Source organism: Acipenser ruthenus, chromosome 27 (assembly GCF_902713425.1).
Source record: "Acipenser ruthenus chromosome 27, fAciRut3.2 maternal haplotype, whole genome shotgun sequence".
NCBI classification, from domain to species: Eukaryota; Metazoa; Chordata; class Actinopteri; order Acipenseriformes; family Acipenseridae; genus Acipenser; species Acipenser ruthenus.
This window is the reverse complement of record NC_081215.1, coordinates 23,178,576-23,200,547: the sequence shown is the minus strand read 5'-3', so window position 1 is coordinate 23,200,547 and position 21,972 is coordinate 23,178,576. Positions and strand designations below refer to the sequence as shown.

The following is a 21,972-nucleotide window of genomic DNA, read 5'->3' as shown; positions in this document are numbered from 1 at the left end:
GTTAAGTGATCCCACCGGCGACTGTGAGTGCAGTTGGGCGAAATTGAAAAAAAAAAAAAAAAATTCTACTTTTGTTGTTGCGTGTCCACCTCTGTGCTTTGCCTGCGTTGGGCTGTGGATTAGCTGCAGTGCAGTTTAAAAAAACCAAAAAACAAACAACAACAGCCATTCAGCCGTGTTTTTCCTCCACCGGGGCTGCGTTTTTACCTGTCCCACTGTAGAGTAGTCTTCGCCGGCTGCCTCGGCCCGCCCACCCTAGTATGCTGTATGCTGCACGCTGACCAGGTGTGTGACTGCACGCGGTCAGTGTAGGCACTGCTGCTTTAGCTGCCCCCCGGTGCTTCGGTACCTAGGTGCACGCTCAGCCCTTGGTACTGCGGTGCCTCGGTGCGCATGGTGCTCGGTGCACACGGTGTCTGGTGCATGCACTGCTCACAGTGCTTGGTACACACAGTGCACACAGCGCCTAGTGCTCTTGGTGCACGGTGTTGGTTGGTGCACGTGTTACTTAGTATCTTGGTGCACACATAGCCTGGAGCACGTGGTGCCCTCGGTGCTTCGGTACCTCAGTGCTCGCGGTGTTCAAGCGCTCCTGTGTCTAGCACTCCATGCAGTCGTGTTGTGCGGCGCCAGTGGGTTACATACCAGGCGGCATTCTGTATCTCCGGCTGACCATTTCTTGGCAACCAGTTTTCTTAAGGGTGCTCGGCGATTACGCCCCCCAAAGAGAGTCGTTCTCCACGAATGGAGCCCTGATATTGTGCTGGAGGCTGTTACGAAGGCCCAGTTTGAGCTTACACTCCATAGTGTTGAAGATCTGTCTATGAAGACAGCCTTCCTCTTGGCTATCACCTCCGTAAGGTGGGTCAGTGAGCTACAGGTCAGTGCATGGCTCCTGTCTGCGTATCTGGGACGATGGCAGCAGGGTGTCACTACGTACAAACCTTGCTTTACTCCCTAAGATGATCACAGCCTTCCACATGAACCAGTCTGTGGAACTGGAGTCTTTCCAACCACCTCTGTTTTCTTCGGAGGAGGATTGGAGATTGAACTTCCTCTGCCAGGTTCAGGCATTGAGATGTTACATGGATAGGACAAGAGCTCTGCGTCATACTGACCAGCTCTTTGTCTGACATGGTATACGGACCCTAGGACAGACCTTCTCGAAGCAGCGACTCTCGCACTGGATTGTGGATACAGTCTCGACTGTGTATGATAGTGCCAGCTTACCCCCACCTGGGAGGGTAGCCGCACATTCTACCAGAGGGTTGGCTACATCTTGGGCCCTCTTCAGAGGGGCCTCACTGTCCGATATCTGTACTGCAGCTAGCTGGGCTACGCTGCATACTTTCTCCAGGTTCTGTTGCCTTAATGTGATAGATCCTTCCTTGCCTTCATTAGGCACGAGGGTCCTTGAGGTTGCACACTTGCACCGCTAAGCTTGGGTTATGTGGTTCTGACGCGTCCCTCATCTGCTGCAGGTTCCTTCTCCCTCATGACTGCTCTAGTATACTTTCCCATAAGTATGTTTGGTGGTCGTCTTCTAATTGAAAGGGAACGTTAGGTTACTTACCGTAACCCTGGTTCCCTGAAAGAGAAGATGACCACCAACCAGCGAGGTTGCATCGGTCGCCCTCATGGGTTCGATGCAAAAAGAGACATGGGTTCCGTAGGCTGACTGTTTTGATCCCTCGGTAGGCGGGACCGAGGACGTCACCCCAGGAAGGGGCCTATCGGCAGCTCTGATATAAAGAGCTCAGTGAATACCTACCAACAGGCAGGCATATCCCATGAGTATGTTTGGTCGTTGTCTTCTCTTTCAGGGAACCAGGGTTATGGTAAGTAACCTAACGTTTTAATTGGAGCATAGCAGTATTCACACGTTCAGAGGTAGTGTAAATTAAAGGTTTAGTACATAGTTCTCAGCAGGTATTTTTCCTCTGCACATATCCAACTAGACATAAATGTGTCTGTTACCTAATCATTCTTTAATCGACATCTGAAATATAGCATATCTCAACAGAACTATTTGTATACCTTCATTACGGACATTTATTGGCAGGTTGTTTTTAGAAAGGATTGCAGTCTCTTTTCACCTTTCATCCCTTGAGAAATGCGGCTTTCACGTAATCTGTCTTCCTCCAAATGCTTTCACAGGTTTTTAAAACAGGAAAAGCCCTTTTCTCCTAGAATAATGTTTTTTTAATGAAGTACCAGAATTCCTCTAATTTATTTTAGTATTATCATTAATGTGATGTTTAGACAGCTAAATGTTCACAGCATTTCAGTTTCAATCAAAGGCCTTTAGGATAAAGATATGTGTTTTTGTTCAAGTAAACCCAACTAGGTAAGGCAGTAGACCTGTCACTTTCCATGAAACATTGTGCATTTCTGGGAATGAATTACCCTGAACCACTTTCAAAGTGTGTTCACATAATCTAATACACTATGTAAGAATAAGAACCTAAACCAAATTGCTATATCATCTTATTATTAACAACAGTCTAATACAGTTTTTCAACACCCTCTACACTATATTTATAGATGTATTATTCACAATGGATACTTACATTAACCCTTTGCGGTCCATTGTCGGACCTGGTCCGACATTGCAATTATTCCTATCCGGTCCAATGTCGGACCCTGTCCGACATCATCAAAAAAACACAAAAAACGGGTTTCTAGTCGTTTTTTCTCCGGAAAAAGCAGAGAAAACCATTCAATGGCCGAGTGGGAGCGACAGGAGCCAAGACAAGCCAAAAAAAAAAAAAAAAAAGGGCGTATCTCATGATTAGTCATACTTGCCCCTGGCATCAGATAACAGCGGCCATAAGGAAACAAGCTGGCTGTTACTGAATCAGCGCACAGAGAATATCATGGACATTTGCAGAGCTTTTTTGAGATGTTATAGTAATAGAATAATGACTTGGATCGCATTATTGAGGGGTTTGGTGATAAAATGAGTGATCAGGAGATGATTGATCGGTATGTACGACTATTATTATTATTATTATTTATTTCTTAGCATATGTGAAAGCTATAGCGAACGAAAGGGTGGGGCGGAGCTGGAGATGCCTAGTGAGTGCTTTGTTGATATGCAGGGCCTTTTAAACCCATTTGACTGTGGAAAAAAATACTTTTAAACAGCGCGTCTAAAAATAACTGTGCGTGTGAAAATAAATTGGACCTGACGCGACTGACACGCACTTAATAAATGGACTGCAAAGGGTTAATACTATGCAGTTTATTCATAACAGGTTCAACGCATATGCAAAAGAATGTATACTGTTTATATATAAACTTTACTGCTGATGTACAGTATACATTGCAAAATAGGTGGAGCTAAAAATCAAAAGGGTTGAGAAAGAAAGCTGGAAAGGTTATGGTATATAGTGGAACAGTCTGATTCATGGACTGCCCAAGTTCACTGCAAAAGGACGATTAACAGTTAGTTCAAATATCTACCCAGGAGAAATGAACAGAAAATAATGTAAGGGTCTGTAGGGATTGAGTAATGGGATATTGTTAACTGCAACTTTCCAACTGGGGTTGGCAGATTTCATTAAATGAAACATCCCTGGACAGATGCCAGAATACAGCAGATACAGATCTATCAATTTCATCTGTTGGTCACTCAACCCGGAGCAATGACCTGAAAAAAATGGCTTTCTGAAAAGACTACTTGAATAGGAAGTCACAAGCTGGAATTTCGTTGTGATGGTGTGGACGCGCATTTTGCAGGAACCTAAGGGGATATAATGTGACACTTTTCTCAACAAATTAATTTCAACTGCTCGATATTTGAAGGCTGTCTTCGATCCATCAATGCTTGATTGGATTCAGACCTGGCCGTAGACCAGGCTAGGGAACAGAAACCCTGATCTTTGACGCCAGTGTTAAAACAATGAATATATTGCATGCTACTCATGGGAATAGCACTGAGGGTGCCGATACTTGTGAGCATCACTTCATTGTGTGTGGCTGTGCATATATTTGTGTAAAATGCCAAGTAGGGTTAAGAGCATAGGATTGCAATGCATTAACAAGCAGCAGTCCTATCTGAAGGGGAATGTATTGATGTTTTTTCTCAATGATGTATTACACGTCAAAATAAATGATCCACTTCATTAACAATTCCATACAATGCTCTGAGTTTCACGTAGACTTTTTTCAGATTTTCAAAAGAAGTTTACCACAGCTTTGAGGTTTTAATGGTGTGACAGTACATATATTTATAGGATAATGGCCAAGGCAATAAAGCAAACCACAGACAGCATAATTCACCTTGTATTTGACAAAGTTTCCTGTCACAAGCCATAGAGTGACCAAAGCCATTACCGGCGTCTTCATTGCTTCTCATTAATTACATGTTTTAAGCCGGACCAGCACATCATTACACAGGCTTTATGCTTTACACAAGTGTGAGGGTGGATAAAGATCGGCTTATAAATGAATGTGCGAGTTTGCAATTCTGTCTAGATCTAGAGCACAGTCCTGCATATTGGTTGATTTATTAGAAATAACTAAGAAGTATGGGTGCTACTAAGTATGAGTATTATTAAAAGAGTTGCAACAAGAAGAGATCCATCATATTTTTCTTTCCTACCGATTGCAGTCCACGTGGAGTAGCAGATGAGAAGCGCTGATTGAAAGCGCAATCTTATGCCACTGTCCATCTGCCAAGCGATAAGGGAATGCTTCTGTTCTGGGTTTCCCATTAAAGCGGTAGTGGTATCTGATTTCATCTCGTAACCCGCTGCTCTCCAGTTCAAAATAACTGTGAATAAAAATAATACAGATATTTATATAGAGAGAGAGCTCTTTAGCAACAGGTCATCATACAGTCACACATCAAGACACTTAGTTTCGATTGGTACATTCCAAGTCATTATAAGAAACAGACTACTGCTATTCCTTGTGCAAAAGATGTGAATATGGTGGCTAAACTCCCATTTATTGCTTCCCTCAGATTCGGCGTTAGGCCATTGGCCCTTTAAGAAAAGAAACACAACCAAACCTAACTCCAACGGAATCCCAGTATAAGTATGGGGTATTCCGCTTTTATCCTAGTTAACTAATACACAGTCAGAGCAAAGCTCAGCTCCTGCACAAACAACAGAACACATATAAGTTTCACTCTGTTTGCACAAAAAAGGGCCAGTCTTCCCACCACACACTCCACACCCAGGTAACCCCAGGTGGAAACAAATTACCTGGTTAAATACAACCTGTTGAGGACAATGGCTAAGACTGGCAGGGCTTAACAAGCTTGTTAAGGGAACATTTCACACCAATCTAGCCAACTGCCCTCAACAAATATGGCTCTGAAGCCAAAAAAAACACATCTTAACTATGGGCAGCATGCCATCAATGGTTTACCAAGGTCATACAGCCTGTTTATATAAGGTTCTGTATATGTACTCTAACACATAAAAAATGTGTTCTAACACTGTCATTTTTGACACAACACAAATTGTTTGATTTTCTAAACTGAGCTTATTTATGTTACTATTATTATTATTATTATTATTATTATTTATTTCTTAGCAGACGCCCATATCACATTATTTTTACATACAATTACCCATTTATACAGTTGGGTTTTTACTGGAGCAATCTAGGTAAAGTACCTTGTTCAAGGGTACAGCAGCAGTGTCCCCACCGGGGATTGAACCCACAACCCCCCGGTCAAGAGTCCAGAGCCCTACCCACTACTCCACACTGCTGCCGTACAGTGTACAGTGTACAGTGTCCAGGACAGTGTCCTGTACAGTGTCCAGGACACATAATAAATTGTATTTGTATAGAACCCAATAAAAGTCTATTTTACTGACATGGTTATAGTTACAATCTTATTCTGCAACACAAAGCCATAACACAACAGCCATAACAAAACAGCCTAATGTACATTAAAAGATAACAGGGCAGGATTTTCAAAAATCAGTGTTATTGTGTCGAACCTGTGATATAGTAACGAGAGCTTTAGTAGCAAGTAAATGTGTTAATTGAATCAACCCATTAATGCTTTGAAATTGAGTCGATGAGGTTGTTAATGAACGCATTTCTCGTTAAAAAGCTTAATTGTTGCAGGTCACGTACATCACTTCCTGTCTCAATGACTGAATAAGGGGAACTCTATGGGTAGAAGAGGATCAGTGTTGTTTCTACATTAAGGCACATTCTCACAGGATGTAAGGTGGGTCTTAGCCAAGGATGGTTTACTTGGCGTCATGACCAGGTGCTGTGATGTTTAGCCTTAGCATTGGAAGACCAGCGTAGCATAACCAACAGGTTGCCACTAATGCAAGCAATATATGACACACGAAGAACAGCATTCCTCCATCCAGGGGAGCAACCACCAAGAAAAGGTATTAAAACCAAAACTCGTCTAGAACAACTGGAAGCTGCTAGAGACTGGAAAATGCTGGCAGATGTTGGACAACGGCTTAGTATTTTTATAGCATCGTTATAAACCATCTATACTGCTTTATTAACACTATATAACATAGTTATTAAGCATATATTATACATTTATAACACAATAATAAGCAGCACATTAATATAAAGTGTTACCTAGAAACAATGTCTGCTAATCAGTGTTCTATTGCATAAATATCAGTTTCAATTTTAAAAGCGATTGAACTATTCAGGTAATGTTTGGGAAAACTCTAATATATGTTAAATTACCATGTTTTATATGCCAATCTAAAATATAAAGCAAATGTTGCTGATGCCATTGCTTTGTTTACAATCATCCTTTTAAACCAATCAGGAATTATCCTTGAATAAAACGATTTTTCAGTTATTTTTCCTTGGCCCCAGAAAGAAAGTACAGTTTCTGACTAAAAGCATACATACTCGTAAATCTCTAGTAAATCCTATAAATGAGAGTTCATGTCAATCAAACAGGAAATGTTTGACATACATGTCATGTGAAATAATCAGCATGTTATTGCTGACAGCTGAAATTGTATAGATTAAGGCTTTACATTCGAACAAGCTTGTGTGGACAGACAAGGGTAATTTTAAACATCCTATGACAGGAAAAAAGGTTTGAAATGCTGACAAGTTAAATTAAAATAAAAGTCGGCAACACTATCATGAAGCAAAGAATACAGAACCCGGTGAACTTGTTTGAAAATCCAAGGCATTTCTTAAAGCCTTTCTGGGAATAAACTGCTGCTTCTGAATTTAATGCTTTCCAATTTGTAATGCCCACTAGTATATGACTGTCAGGAGAATAATCCTGAGGACCAGGGCCTCAAACTGAGTTGGGAATGAGAAGCAAGAAATGTAATCAGAACAAATAGAATGGCCTTTATGAAAAAAAAAATATTAAAAAGAAACACCCTGCTGATACTTGAATGATGTAAAAAAATAATAATAATAATACTAACACAGAAATATTACATATTCTCCTGTATAGTACAACTCTGCTTTTGCAACTGTGTTTCATTTCTGGCAATAATAGGAAACTCAAATCTATTCATAATGTAAAAATCCCCGAATAGAAGATTGGTACCTTTACCTTGGGTTTGTTCTATGGATGCAGGAAGCGTGGGGAAGGTATGTTGTTTTTTATGTTTTTAAGGTTGAAGTTGCAGGTCCACGTTATAATTTAGTGCTACAGTTTTAGTGCTCATTAAAGTACAGGAAATATTAGTGCAGACCTTAGACAACAGAACTCCTTTTGGCTACATACCACCATGCAACTGTTCCAGCAGCTCAGAAAAAAAAAAATATGTGAAAGTATGCCTGTGTGTTGGGGGGGGGGGGGGGGGTTGTACATTTCTACTAGAAATGCACAGTAAATTATAATTAAACTCTATAAAATTCAAATGGTTGCATTTAGCCTGACTGACTGACATTTGTTTCGCTTGCTGAGTACAGCAGTGGCAGTGGTGGTAATTAACTAAATGAGCCAACTGTGCTTGGTGAACTTGTGAGTGCTGTAGGAGCAGGGGGTAAACACAAATTCAATTTATTCAACACTTTTATCCCTCATTCCATCAAGGACTTTATAGAATGAATGCAGAATTGGATTCCTGGTAGTTTGTTTGCTGTAGTCACCGTTTACGACAAGACAATAGTGCAGCATGCCAAATTACCCTCTGCCTTTGCACAAAATTTCATCTACGATATATAAGTATAGAAGTTTACCTGTGTTCTGACTCAAGGATGGAGAATATGACCCCTGACGTTGATGACTTCTGCTGGATGGCTGCCAGGAACGTGAATTCACTTTTATTCCTAAACAGCTGAATCACTTTCTCAGCTACGTGTGGTGAGGCGTGGATTTCTCTCTCTTTATCTGGGAAATGAAATGTGCAAGATTAGTGCATTTAGTACACATTTGCAAAAAACTTTCATCCGGCAAGGAGGGGATTACAGCTGAAAAAAGTGTTCTGAAATGGAAATTAAATTATTTCTCCTAAGGCAAACACTGGTCATGATAAGGGCATGCAGTCTTTTGGTTTGACTTAGAACTTCGCTTTTTTTTTTTCTCATCTAACATGTTAACATATTCATCCCTGGAGGGCTTCCATTATTCCACCCAATCTGGAAGACTGTCCCTCTAAAAGAAACGTACTGCCGTAACAGTAAGCATGTTATAAACTATTTGTAATGTGATGTCTTTGAGGCAGGACACCACTGGAAGCAAGATGTTAAACTTCAGATTTCTGATCAAAAGCTATGCATACATGGGTCTGAGATCTGTTCTTTTGTTGTTTTCATGTTGTAGAAGAATAACCTAGCCACCCAGACTAAGCTGATATTGCACACGACAGCCTTTTTAATGGACACAAGAGACAAATAGGCACTATGAATTCACTGGTATGTTAACGCTTCATGGATAGGACCTGTTCCATTGATCTGAACAGGGCATAAAAACCGCAGCTGCTAAAATCATTAAAATAGGGTCACAAAAAACGAATTTTCTTTACAAATAAAAACACACTGAAGAGAGTTGCATGTATTGTTAGGGATGTTGATTTCCATAGCCTTGGTACACTTAATACCCCATTTTAATGATGTAAATGGCAAGCAATCTCAAACCGGAGAGTCATGATACTAGAAACATATGCTTCCTATGGATAATTTTCTAGAAACAATGTAACCGTCTAAACACTCATTACTCCAAACGAAATGAATATCCTCCCACAATCGCACTAATAATGGCCTAATTATAAAATGATACTGTTCATCCTCTTTTTCTTTTGCCGAGCCTAATCAAAGCTGTGCACCTCAACCTTACAGGCAGAATGGGGTTCAGCAGTGGGAAAACAGATTCTGTTGTGCATACTGAACACTTTCTAAAAGCCAAATGCAGACAGGCTTGAAAAGATCCAAATCCATATACAGCACATTCTGCGGCAACTTCATTTTGCGGATGTCTCACTAGGGACATAGTTACAGCAACAAATGTTTCCGCATGTAAACTATACTTACACCGCATATAAACTGAATTGAGTAATTATGTTAATTTTGTGCAAAATTAACATAAAAATTAATTTTGCAGATTTTTAATAAAATTGAAATTAGTGACTATTTCTTGCCAGCAAACATTTATTCACGTTTTTTCCGTATTCACGTTTTTTGTAATTGCTCATTTATCATACTTACTACTTGCTTTTAATAGAATTTACTTAGTCGTAATCGCTCTCAAATGTAATTATTTTCTGTATTTCTTTTTATTTTCTCTAATTTGAATTTGATCTTACTACTGATTTTATTGTATTTTATAACTGCTCGTATCTGTAATGTGATATTTTGTAATGTGAAACTTTGTAACAACTGTATGTCACCCTGGATAAGGGCATCTGCTAAGAAATATATAATAATAATAATAATAATAATAATAATAATAATAATAATAATAATAATAATAATATAGGAAAAATATAGGGAAAAAAAAAATATATATATATATCTATATATATATAGATATATATATATAGATATATATATATAACACACATAGACAAGTTTATTTCTTTCAATATAATACTATGATGTTTCTGTCAATACAGAAAGAGTTAGGCTGTTATTGCACACTATTGATTTCAGCCCATGGCTTTCAACTACTGTATTTACCCAACTATTTTATGGTTTAATGAATGATCATCAAACAAGTTCAGAAAAAAATCTCCCTTATTGGTAGATTTTAGTAATATGAACAAATAGAACTCATCATTGTATTGGATTTTTTTTTGTTTTGTTTTTACATTTCATGCAGGGTTCTTCAAAAGAAAAAAAAAAACTATCCAGCTCATTTTTTTTCCAATTGGGAAAACTGTTTGATAAATGAGATTTTCCACTAGTCGGTGGTGACATCAGTTCTAGTGCACACCCTGAAGCCCTCTCCACCTCATCTTCACGAGAGAGTCGCTTTATCAAATACACTCCAGGGATCTGCTCTAATTTTCAGAGAAATGAACAACCTCCAGAGTAGCTGAGTATGAACATGAAGAAAGAAAGAAAGAAAGAAAGAAAGAAAGAAAGAAAGAAAGAAAGAAAGAGGCACTACTTGTCTGTTGACATTTGTGGTGAAGATGCTGTTGAGAGCGGTGTTGTCTAAGACAGAAGCAAACCTATAATTGGCTACAAGTCCTTTGTGTACAGTAACTACCCATGGGATTGATATATCTAGTAGATATCACCAAGCAATAGACTGAAAGTAAAAAAAAAAAACAGCACGAGATGTAATAAAAAACTAAAGCTATATCGTATAATGGTACAGTCCTTATTGCCTTCATCTTTTTCCAAATTGTAAAAAATAAAAAAAGCACTTCAACTGAATATGTAAACAGCTTAACCGAATGGTATGATTCCAGTTCTATTTTCAAACACCCAATTCATTCATATTATGAATAAAGCAGATTTCCATTTCTGCTCTAGTTGACACTATAACGCAGCTTAACTGAATCAATGGAAACCCAAAGGGACCTGAGATATTGGAATGTCAGTTTACAGCCCATTTCATCTGGGTTTTTGTTTTCATTCATACAAACATTTATTGCAATTCTTAGCAGAAAGCAGTGAAGCAATCAACTAAACGCATACATGAACAGTAATCCAAGCTCTGCCTTGGTTAAACCCCTAATGTGGCCCATTCTGATTGGGCTCAGGCAATTCAATCTGGGGCTTACAGTATTTCCAGCATCAATGGGTAATCACCACTTGCTTGTAGTCGTATTATGTGCATATTTTATTGTTGAGTTTGGAGCTCCCGGGATTGTATTTTCAGGTTTGAATTATGCTAATTTGCTTTGAGTTCTTCTTGCAGCTTTTTACATTTTCGTCAGATACAGCTGCATTCCTTATAAGATCATCCTGCCATACTCAAAGGACTCACGATGATGTCTTATTTTAATTATTGTTTTAGTTTAATGAGTTTTCGTTAAATTAGAAGTTGTAGTAATAACCAGGGCAAGAGTGTGACGATGCCCTATGAACTCTCACAACTTCCATTAAAATAAAACAGTGGGGCTTATTTAAATACAATGACGTACCATCTTAAGAAATTGTAGAATGACATTATACTGTAAAAACATTCGGAAACAACTTGATATCTTGACATATATAATACGTTGCTAGATATAATGTTAATGTAGATAATATATTCTTCAGCTGTAAAATATTACAATTGTCTTTGCAACCATTTACCAAGCTCCAATGTAATTACATGATGTGAGATGCAAAGTTTTCCTGAGCCTCAGAGTTCATTCAATCAATGCACTGGGTTTTCATGCATACATTATAGCCAAAATTCTATGTAATTATGAATCATTAAAATCTTAAAATCCAGGAAATTCCATATGCTTTAGAAAAATGAATCGTCATCCTCCAGTTTTTCATATTTTTTAAAGTGTCTTTGAGTAACATTGTGAACTGTTGACTCTGCAGATTCAAAGACTACCAATTTTTCTTTCTGAATTTTCATGTTCCTTTCAATTAATGACTCGAATTCCAAGGTCTGTGTTCTTTGGTCTTAATGTTACAAAGAGCTTTCTCAACCAAAATAGTTACAAATTCACCTTTTTATCTTGCTTAACAAATTAATTAACTCTATTATCATTTACCTTAAAAAAAAATGTAATGCAACCAATTAAGCAATGATTGAATACTTTTTGTGGCTTACATTTTGCAAGTTTACTGAAAAAGAAAAACTGCATAATAAAAAAAAACAATTTGGAAAATCAAGAATAGATGGTAAGAGGTTGAATAAAACATTCAAATTGAAAACAGAATTACAAACTGACAGACCACTTCAATTTCAGGCCACAGATTGAATTTTTTTTTGAGTTAGCGTGCATTGTAAGTAGACTGATTAGTATTGGCCTTTTGGGAAAGTTTGTTATTGCTCAGAGGTGTACGTGACAAAGAGCTTGATTTCCCAGGTGCAGTCTTGGAGACAGATTCTCTTACTAACAGGGCACCCACCTTCACGGCTATTTCAAACTGATAAATCTTTGAGAGAAAGAGAGACTACAATATAAAAAGGAGAACAGATATCCATCAGTCTTTGAGCACATCATCTCCAAAATCTGATCAGCTCACCTACAGTATATGAATGCTCTTTGCAAAATCTGATTTGAAGGCAATTCATTCATCTGTTTATATGAAATCGTAGCATTGAGACAAATAAACCTCCGAGGTGGTTTCCAGACAGTTGTATGGGATTGGTGGTTATCGTACCCTTCACATTTCAAGTCAATAAAACAATACAAAAAGTTACAGGGACAGCCGATACATCATGCTTCAATGAGATGCTATCTGGACTGTTCCCCTGGAAACCTTTCTTTTCTGGCACCTTACTTGTATTTGTCGTTGCTTTCCTATGTCTGTGTCCTTTTAGTAAACGTATTGGACGATTGCAAGTGGGTTAATAATGCCGTACCATACTGTGTATATAAAAAAAGTAATTTGTTTATGTATCTGCAAACAGATTCTAGAAAGAAGAGAATTACAGCAGAAGAGAATAAGACACAGAAATCCTGCTACCTACAAGGGTTTTTTATGCAGCAGAATATATTCCGACATGCAGGAATACATCTATATATAATGCATACCATTCTTTGCCTCTATGGTTACTGCATGTCATGTGATTGCCTTCAGATTTGTCTCTTTATGTTATTGGCAGACATTATATTACTGTCCCAACACAGGTACTGAACATGACTGCAATGCAGCTGCCAGTTACAGGTCTCTTTAGTTTTTATATGCAGTTCAGCTGCAACAAATGTCAGTAGCAAAGCAATCCAAATTCTAGTTATTTTATATACAGTCTAATTTCACCATCAAAACCTGTCTAACTGAAGGAAATAACCATGGAGACTACAGCAAAGGGTGCAAATGAAAAGCAAAATATATTATAGGGTCATAGGACAACGAACATCTGTGAATGTGGGAAATATCGGCACGAGTGGAAGTGAACGTTTTACGCAGTACGTGTGTTGACATTACCCAGTCAAAGATGCTCCTCGTCTTATAACTCATTGCATACTGCCTTATTGTTAACATACAAGTTAAACAATACAGCTATATTTCTTTTCTATTCATGACCAACCGTTATAGTCCATTGTGATTTTCATTGAAAAGAGGGAAAAGGAAGATAGTACTGATAAGTGGCCGATTGTGATGTCACCGTTTTGAATTGATTTTGCAGTTGAATGGAATTCCAAGTGGTGCCTCATGAATGAGTTTTAAAGCATGTACTGTCAAAATTGCCAATATTGAGAATACAGCATGGTAAAAACTCAAAATGGTACGGTTGATGTCACAATGTGTCATGGAATACAGCAGGCGAAACGTGCACTCTGATTGGCTGAGAGATCCTCAGCAGTCCATAATTGAAAACATAAAAGAGCAAAACATGTCTTTGTGATTTTTTTTATAGCGTCACGGTGTGCAATAGCTGTGCTTTGTTTTCAAGTGTAGTTAAACATTACAAATACTTAAATCTTATAATCCCAGAATACAGTAAACCGGTGGTTCACAAAGTTTTGGTGACCACGGGCCACTTTCAAACCTCTACACTACACTACAAAAAACATATCAATCAAATAAAGTAGATTGTGAAAGCAAAATGTGTGACTTACTGTACATGTCATAAAGGTGCATTAGTGAGATAGATGTTGCTGTTTCAGTGAAGACAATACCTCAATGTCCAGTTGAATTGACGTAAGTTTAATTCTCGAATCTGGTTCCACATGTAGCTCATTGCAGTACTTCGTTTTCACAAATGTATGTGGTTAGAAATGGCATCAAATATGTAACTACTAAATATGTCAGACCAAACACGTAAGCAAAACCCAATCAAATTTTTATGTGAAAACACTAATTTCAAAGCACTGTCACAAGACAGTTCCAAAAGGTTTTTCTCTTCTTTTGACATCAAATTCGTTGACAATTCACCATCCTCATTCAGAAATGGGTTTCTTATCCAATCATTTCTGCAGTCAATCGCAGGAAAATACTCACATAACTGTGTTCCTAGGCTTTGAAGATGTTCTTTGATGGCATCATTCACATCAATGGGAAGCTGTTCTTCATTTTCACCAAGGAAATTGCTTAGTGTAGGAAATGATTCAGTTTGACCTATCAAGACGACGGACCCATAGCTCCAGTTTCTTTATAATTGCATCCACTTTGCCTTTCCTTGTAAGCTTAAACTGAGTGCATTTAGCTGACTGAAAATATCTGCTAAATAAGACAAAGCATTTCTAAACACTTCTCACAGTATCTTCGGATACCTTTTCGTTTCTTTGAATCAACAGTTAAACTTTGTAACTCATTGTCTTCTTCGTTTTCTGTCATGTTCTGCTTTAACGAGACAGTTTTTAACCACAAATCAATTTTCTTCCCACAGGAATGTTTAGTCTCCCAGTGCTGCAAAAATCATTTCACTTTTTCTGATTGCAGCGCGAATAAAAAGATGTACTTAATTGAGTCTTAATGCATCCAAAAACAAAGCGTGCAGGACAGTAGCCAATGATGCAATGTGTGGATGGATATATTAAGTATATCCTTTTATATGTACTGCAAAACGTACTGCAAAATTTTATTTTGTCCACATATTTTTTGAGAACTTGGAAAAAGCAAAAACCTGGGCGGTTCCTAGAACTGCGATTGGGAAACACTATTAACTAGAGAAATAGAGAAATGCAGAACAATCACGCTGGCATTTTAAAAACTAGCAGACCACTTGAAAGAGGCTCACAGACCACTAGTGGTCCGCGGACCATAGTTCGGGAAACACTTCCCTAAACTATCTCTTTGACAATTCACTAATTCAAATACTGAAATGTATACTAGATCATTTGAAGTTTGAGTTAGTGTATATCATCCTGAATTTGTATTTTCTGTACTCTAGCTGCAATCACTGCACAGATCACTGATGAAGTAGTTATTCACTGTATATTATTTGTCATTGTTCCTTAAAAAAAAAAATGTAAAAACAAATTGAAGTTACATCCCAGGTGTTCAGCCCTAGCTCAAAAATGCTGTACAACACACACACACATTTTGATTCTCAATTATTCACTTAGATGAAGTATGATAGACAATGACAGACTGTAGAGAGGGCATGAATTGTATAATTGGAGCTCTCCTAAAGTAATTTTTTCTATCTTCAAATAAGACTTCAATCCAAAAAGTTGGTGAAAGGCCTTCAAAGGGCAATCCATGTATTTTTAAATCCACTAAGTGATTCTAAATGCTATATGTTAATAAATGACCTGCATCGTTAGGTAATTAGTTGATGAGTTATTAAATATGAGCGAAGCATTCAGCCATCTGGACTTTCCATGTTGTTTACCAGTTTAGCAACCAAGCATGAAAAAACATACACACCAAGGTAATAAATAAATTGCTGTTTTCCAGTGATTATTTACCTTGAAAAACCACAATAAAGCTAGGAGATTAAATAAAAAATATTTTTATTAGCAATCCTGAAGTTCTAATCAGAGGTCGCGCTGGCTTTTCTTTTCATGCGTTCCTGAAACGCACATGCCCACAATTTTGCATCCCATCCATCAAATATACATTTTAACACAAAGGCTAATAAACTCCAGGAATGTGCATTTTGGTACATTTTTTAAAAACTCTTATGGAATGTAGTAGTTTAAAAAATCTCTGTCTGTGTATAGATATACATATAAACACAGACACACTTTTTTCTTTGTTATATATACTAACAGTAGACCGTTCGCATGACAACGAGACGGGATTCTAAGCACTGTTTGTTGCCTTCATCTATGTATGTTTTCAAAATTTTCTGCATTCCAATAACAGCAACAGGATCACCGTGTCTTTTAAGCGAAGATTCTTGAAAAACTGTACATCCGTGCGTATATATATATATTTTTTTTGCCCAAGCTCTTTCATCTTGCCGTCTCGATAAGCCACGGATACTTCATCTCCAATTCAAAATTGTAAGAACGTATTTTTCGTTTGTGTTTTTCTGCTTTACTGCTGCTTGCAACTGCTTTGGTCACTGTAGTACTCGTACAGTCAGAAGTAGATGGCTGAGATGCAGATGAGCAATCTTCTTCATGAGAATCCCCTGAAGATGCTGACTGCTTAGCAAAAAACACTTCCCATTGACAACTGACTTGCTGTCAGGGTACACTCTGCACTAGGTATGCTATTTTCCGCCCTGTTAAACTTGTGTGGAAAATAACAAAAGCACAACGTTAAATTAGGCGACTGCAAAAATGAAATGCGAGTTAAAAGTAGGACCGGGGATGAACAATTCACGTAATTTGTCAGCTCTGTTTGAAATAAAAATCAAAGGGACCAGAATTAGGCTCAGGCAAGATATGAAGGTAAAAGCAAAGATTGTTTTGCAATTAACAGTTTAATTATGAAACAGAATCAGCTCAATTTGTTACCTGATTAAAAAAAAAAAAAAAAAAAAAAAACTTAAGCCCTACTTGTGTGTGTGTGTGTGTGTGTGTGTGTGTGTGTTTGCATTTACTTTTTCCAAAACACTTGTTTTATTTCTTTATCTCTGTGAATATGGGGCATAACGCATTATTTTAAAATAAAGTTATTTTGATCAATTGGTTGACGTTACATATAGTCCTTCTTTGGATCTAAAATTTAATTTGCAATATATTCATCTATTACAACAGCAGGCATATGTTAGGGGTCTCCCTATTCTTAAATGAATATGGTCATACTTTTTATTACTACATCATAACATGAAGTGTCCTTGATTACAAACCCTGCAGCAGACTATTGTCTTTCTAAGAGTTTATATAACAGATCCTGTATTGATGACAAAATCTAATTTATGCTGCTACTTATATCAGTCTACACATCAGTGAGTCTCTTGTACTGTAAAAGTGTTTTATTGTGTGTGTCATAGGCGGAGGTCTGTTCCACTTTTGTCTATTTTTTTTATTTTAAGTAGTAGTGTACCAGTTATTTCGATTTTGCTATCCATTACTGGTAAATAGAACAGTTGAATGCAAGTGGTATCAGTTTAATTTTGTGACAGATCTTCTTAACAACCTAACATTAATCACTCCAGAGGCTGATTCCATCTGACTTTACCAGGGTATATAACATGACTGGCATTATCTCCCACTTTTAAAAATATAATCAATCAGACTTTTAAGGATGGCTGGTATAAATTCGTTTAGCCTGTCAGTTTTCCATTTTTGAGGAATGTGTGTTTTTTTTACCTATGCATTCAATGACAGTGATGCCATTCCCTGCTAATGTATCATAACATGTGGCTCTATTGCTCCCAGTGAACTTGGATTTTAATAACTATTTGCTAATCAAGGATAGGCTACACCTGGTTATTTATTTCCCATTAAAATAACTTCGTAGTAAAGTCGGTGCATGCTTGAGAAAATGATGTAAGTCATGAAACTAAAGGGATTTCAATAGCTGTTTTAAAATATGTTTAAAAAGTAGTTCGCAACGTATGATGGCTGCACTATTTGAAAATGCTCTGAGGCTATTGCTATTAAGCACTCATTTAATTACAACTGCATTGACTTCTGGTTCACTATTCTCTTTTTAATCAACGTTACAGGGTGAAGGAGAAAATCTGACCTTTTCCAAGACGTTGAAACTAACAGCGAAGCAAAGAATGTAACTTTATTTGAAGTTCACATTTACCCTGCCCATTACAAGAAGGAACATGGCTTTCAGACAGAATTTGTTAAGAATTAATGTGTGTAAATAGTTTTTTTATGATTATTGCACATCCAGGTAATGCTTGCGAGTTCTGCTTCACATGCTTCACCAAAGCTGCCCACAACTCATGAATAAAATATGATAAGTCTGATAGCATCCCTTGCAGAGAGTTCAGTGACAGCCAACGTGCCTGGGATGCTAATACTCTTCTCCCTCTCCCTCCTGAGCTGAAATGGGCTTTCATTTGAAAATCTGTGCCCCATGTGTCCCCACTGTATTGTGTTGTTGGCTGAGGCAATAACGCTAATGTTTATGATACATTACCTAACAGAAACAGCAAATGGCAATGTGGTCAGAGGACACTCTTTAAGAGGGTAATATCTGCGTCTTAATAAAAATAGCTAACAGTACAAAACTGCTGTAGGAGCTTCCAGTGATTGCTGGTCCAGGTGTTTAATATTATCGTGAATAGATCTGGTAAACATGATTTCAGTTCCAGTGCCGAACAAGAAATGTTAAGACAGACAATAATCTTAAATTGTGTATTGTTAAGTTCACTCAGCATTCTGGTATAGAGGTTTTGTATAATGAATCTAAATTATAAAATGTAAATTTCAAACTGTCATAGTTTTTACCATCATTATTATTATTATTATTATTATTATTATTATTATTATTATTATTATTATTATTATTAAGAAGAAGAAGAATGTAGATTAATGCTAAATAAACCAGCTGTATCCACTAACTTTTATTCCCAACACTTTAAAAAAAAAAGCTAAAATAAAAAAAACTGTCTTAAAAAAACTTGGCAATTTTAAGCAAATAAAAAAGAGCTATGATTCTGGTTAATAAGCTAGCAGATTGAGATGGGAAATGATAACACTGGAGTAATGTTCTCCTGTTTTGATACAGTGCTGCCAGACCAAGTCCCACAAGCTTTGGTTAACAGCTCTGGGTAATACTGAGATTGGATTAAAAGAGTTTTAAATAGTAGCTGCACATCACTTACGTCAAGGACCTTCAAAACTGCCTTTTTTAAATCATCAAGTAGAGCCATTGCTATTGTAGCATGTCTGGTGGTAGTTTGGGCGGGACAGTATGTTGAAGTTGAGATTTGCTGGGAGAAGAAACGCTGCAACACCTAGAGGTCTAAGCCTGTGTATTTCAGGGTGAATAAAGATCCCATTGTCCTCCTACTGCACTGTGACTCATGCAGGTCCACTTTCCAATGCAGTATATTTAATGTCTCCAATGCACTGTGTTAAAAATGAATCTGTTGAGCATGTAACTTACAGTAAAGGAATTATATCCTGTAAAATTTCCAACATGTTTAACATCATATTATGTGGGCTCTCTTATCATTCTTATTGTCATTTCTGCCTTGGTTATTATTTGCCATTCTTACTATTCTAGCAACCAACTGAATGTGAACAGCTCCCTCAAGGCTGATTTGCCTGCAGTGAGGTGGGGAAGCATATCAATGTTGTGCTGTGGACTGAAGCCCGTAGGTGAAGCACTGTGCAACATTCCAAACCAATTTGTGCTGAAACAGGTACTAAGCATGGAAAAATTATGATCTGAGCAGAAACACACATCATAAGAATGGTTAATGTTGAACAAGTAGATTGCATAAATCATCTCTTTGAACAGGCAAGATATAGTAAATGTACAAATACCATCTCAATCACAATACTGTCATATGTAACCATAACTTTAAAGACCAACACTTTTTAAATAATCAAGTAACGTTACCACACATATAGTGGACCACAGAGTCACTGAGTAAACTAGTCATGTTCATTGCCAAGAGAGACATTTAAAAGTCAATTCAATGCAAGTAAAGTAGTTTCCCAAGTAAATGAAAAATGGAACACAAAACTATCAGAGCCTTTGGGGGTTGAGATTCACAGGAGAAGAATCTGGAATCATTTCAATGCTCATGTGAGTGTAATTCCTATTGTTCCTCTTTACAAATTGTGGTTTTGATCCCAGCATGCATAGCAGTGTCAAGGCAGCACAGAGGGTTTTATGTAATGTGAGAATTGAATTGCACGACAAAAGAAATGCCACTTATTTCAGGCTTATTATGTCAGGTTTCAATCAGTCTCTTATATAGTATGAGGGAGTTTAAGAAGCTGAAATACATTTTTAAAGGGTGCTAAATAATTCACAGCAGGAAAATGTATTTGGAGTTCAAATCAAAATGAGAATTTCACTTGGTTTCTGCTTCTTAATTTGCATAAAAGTGTTAAGTAAAAAACATATAGGTCTATACGGTACTGAAATTTGGCATTTGTTTTGGTGCTAGGACCCTGAATAATCTGAAAAACACTATTACTCAAGAGCTAATAATGGGCAGCAGTGTGGACTAGTGGTTAGGGCTCTGGACTCTTGACCGGAGGGTCGTGGGTTCAGTCCCAGGTGGGGGACACTGCTGCTGTAACCTTGAGCAAGGTACTTTACCTAGATTGCTCCAGTAAAAACCCAACTGTATAAATGGGTAATTGTATGTAAAAATAATGTGATATCTGTATAATGTGAAATAATGTATAATGTGATACCTTGTAACAATTGTATAAGGGCGTCTGCTAAGAAATATATAATAATATATAATAATAATAATATTATATCTGCTTCAAGCGCCTACACTTAAAAAAAAAAAAAAAAATAACCATCCACAATTCCAGGAGGTTAAGCACTAATTTCTACATGAAATATTCATGAAGTTATAATATCAGTAATACATTTTAAGTATACGTGAAGCAGAAAACCTGAAAGCAGCTGCTGCAAGGGACAAATTAAATGTGAAGTAATTATCAGATAGCACTCCCGGGAGTTTCTTGGTTTGCGACCAAAAATAACACCACCTTGTGCAGGATTGGTTGCTTTATCTCTCCTGCAGGCTACAGCAAGCAGAACTAATAGGATTTCTAACCACAGATATCATGAACCGCAGACCCAGAACATCTTTGTTGGTATATATATATATATATATATATATATATATATATATATATATATATATATATATATATATATATATCTCGAAAGATAAAGCACTGACCCCAGCCTAACCTTGGTAAGTCGATTGTGGATAAAGTACATCAGAGTCAGTTAAACATAAATCTCCATTTACACACCTTCCAACTCACATTTATATGCCTGTTTCTTCTCCTTAGTTTTCTTCTTCATGACATATTTCATCTGGAGATGCATTGTATACAGTTGTTTTAGGTGGTAAATGAATGTCATAAATCATACCTTCCATGCAGAATCACTTTTCCCTGAGTGCACAAACCTGGCTTTACCCAAATCAGCGTCTGATTCCTCATTGGAACACATGAAACATGCTGTGGTTACACTGTACAGTTTTGAAGTAACTATGTGAGGTGTACGCTTATATATATAAAAATAACCACTACATTTTTTATTTATGTTCTACCATCCAGACAGCTGTAACACACATTACAAATGTACTGTTAATTTCCCTGGAGATCAGGGAATTAGGTTAATTTTTAAAGAAATAGTCACAACAACAACAAAAACTGCTTCAAGCTGCCTCGGTGGAAATGTAAAGAAGTAAAGACGATTACCTTGAAACAAAAATGATTTGCTATTGTTATGTAGCCCCGCCACTTGGGTTACTCCAAAGGTTGCATTCACCAAGTCCAGTTCGCTGATAATATCAATGTGTAACTCGGGATCCATTCCAAACCCGAAAACTATAGAAAAACAAAAGCTGTTGTTAGCATCAAAACAAACAAACAAACAAACAAACAAACAAAAAACAATCAGAAGCATAAACGTACGACA

At 37.3% G+C, this 21,972-nt stretch overlaps 1 protein-coding gene across 1 annotated transcript in view; it reads right to left on the bottom strand.

Moving 5' to 3' along the window:
* Positions 1-21,972, bottom strand: part of LOC117432083 (protein kinase C-binding protein NELL1-like) — a 130,553-nt gene that overhangs the window by 107,492 nt on the left and 1,089 nt on the right. The window contains exons 2-4 of the mRNA XM_034053533.3: positions 21,753-21,881; positions 8,161-8,311; positions 4,607-4,777 (exon numbers count right to left, since the gene is read on the bottom strand). Of these exons, the coding sequence (XP_033909424.3) occupies positions 4,607-4,777; positions 8,161-8,311; positions 21,753-21,881 (451 nt within the window). The remainder of the gene's footprint in view (positions 1-4,606; positions 4,778-8,160; positions 8,312-21,752; positions 21,882-21,972) is intronic.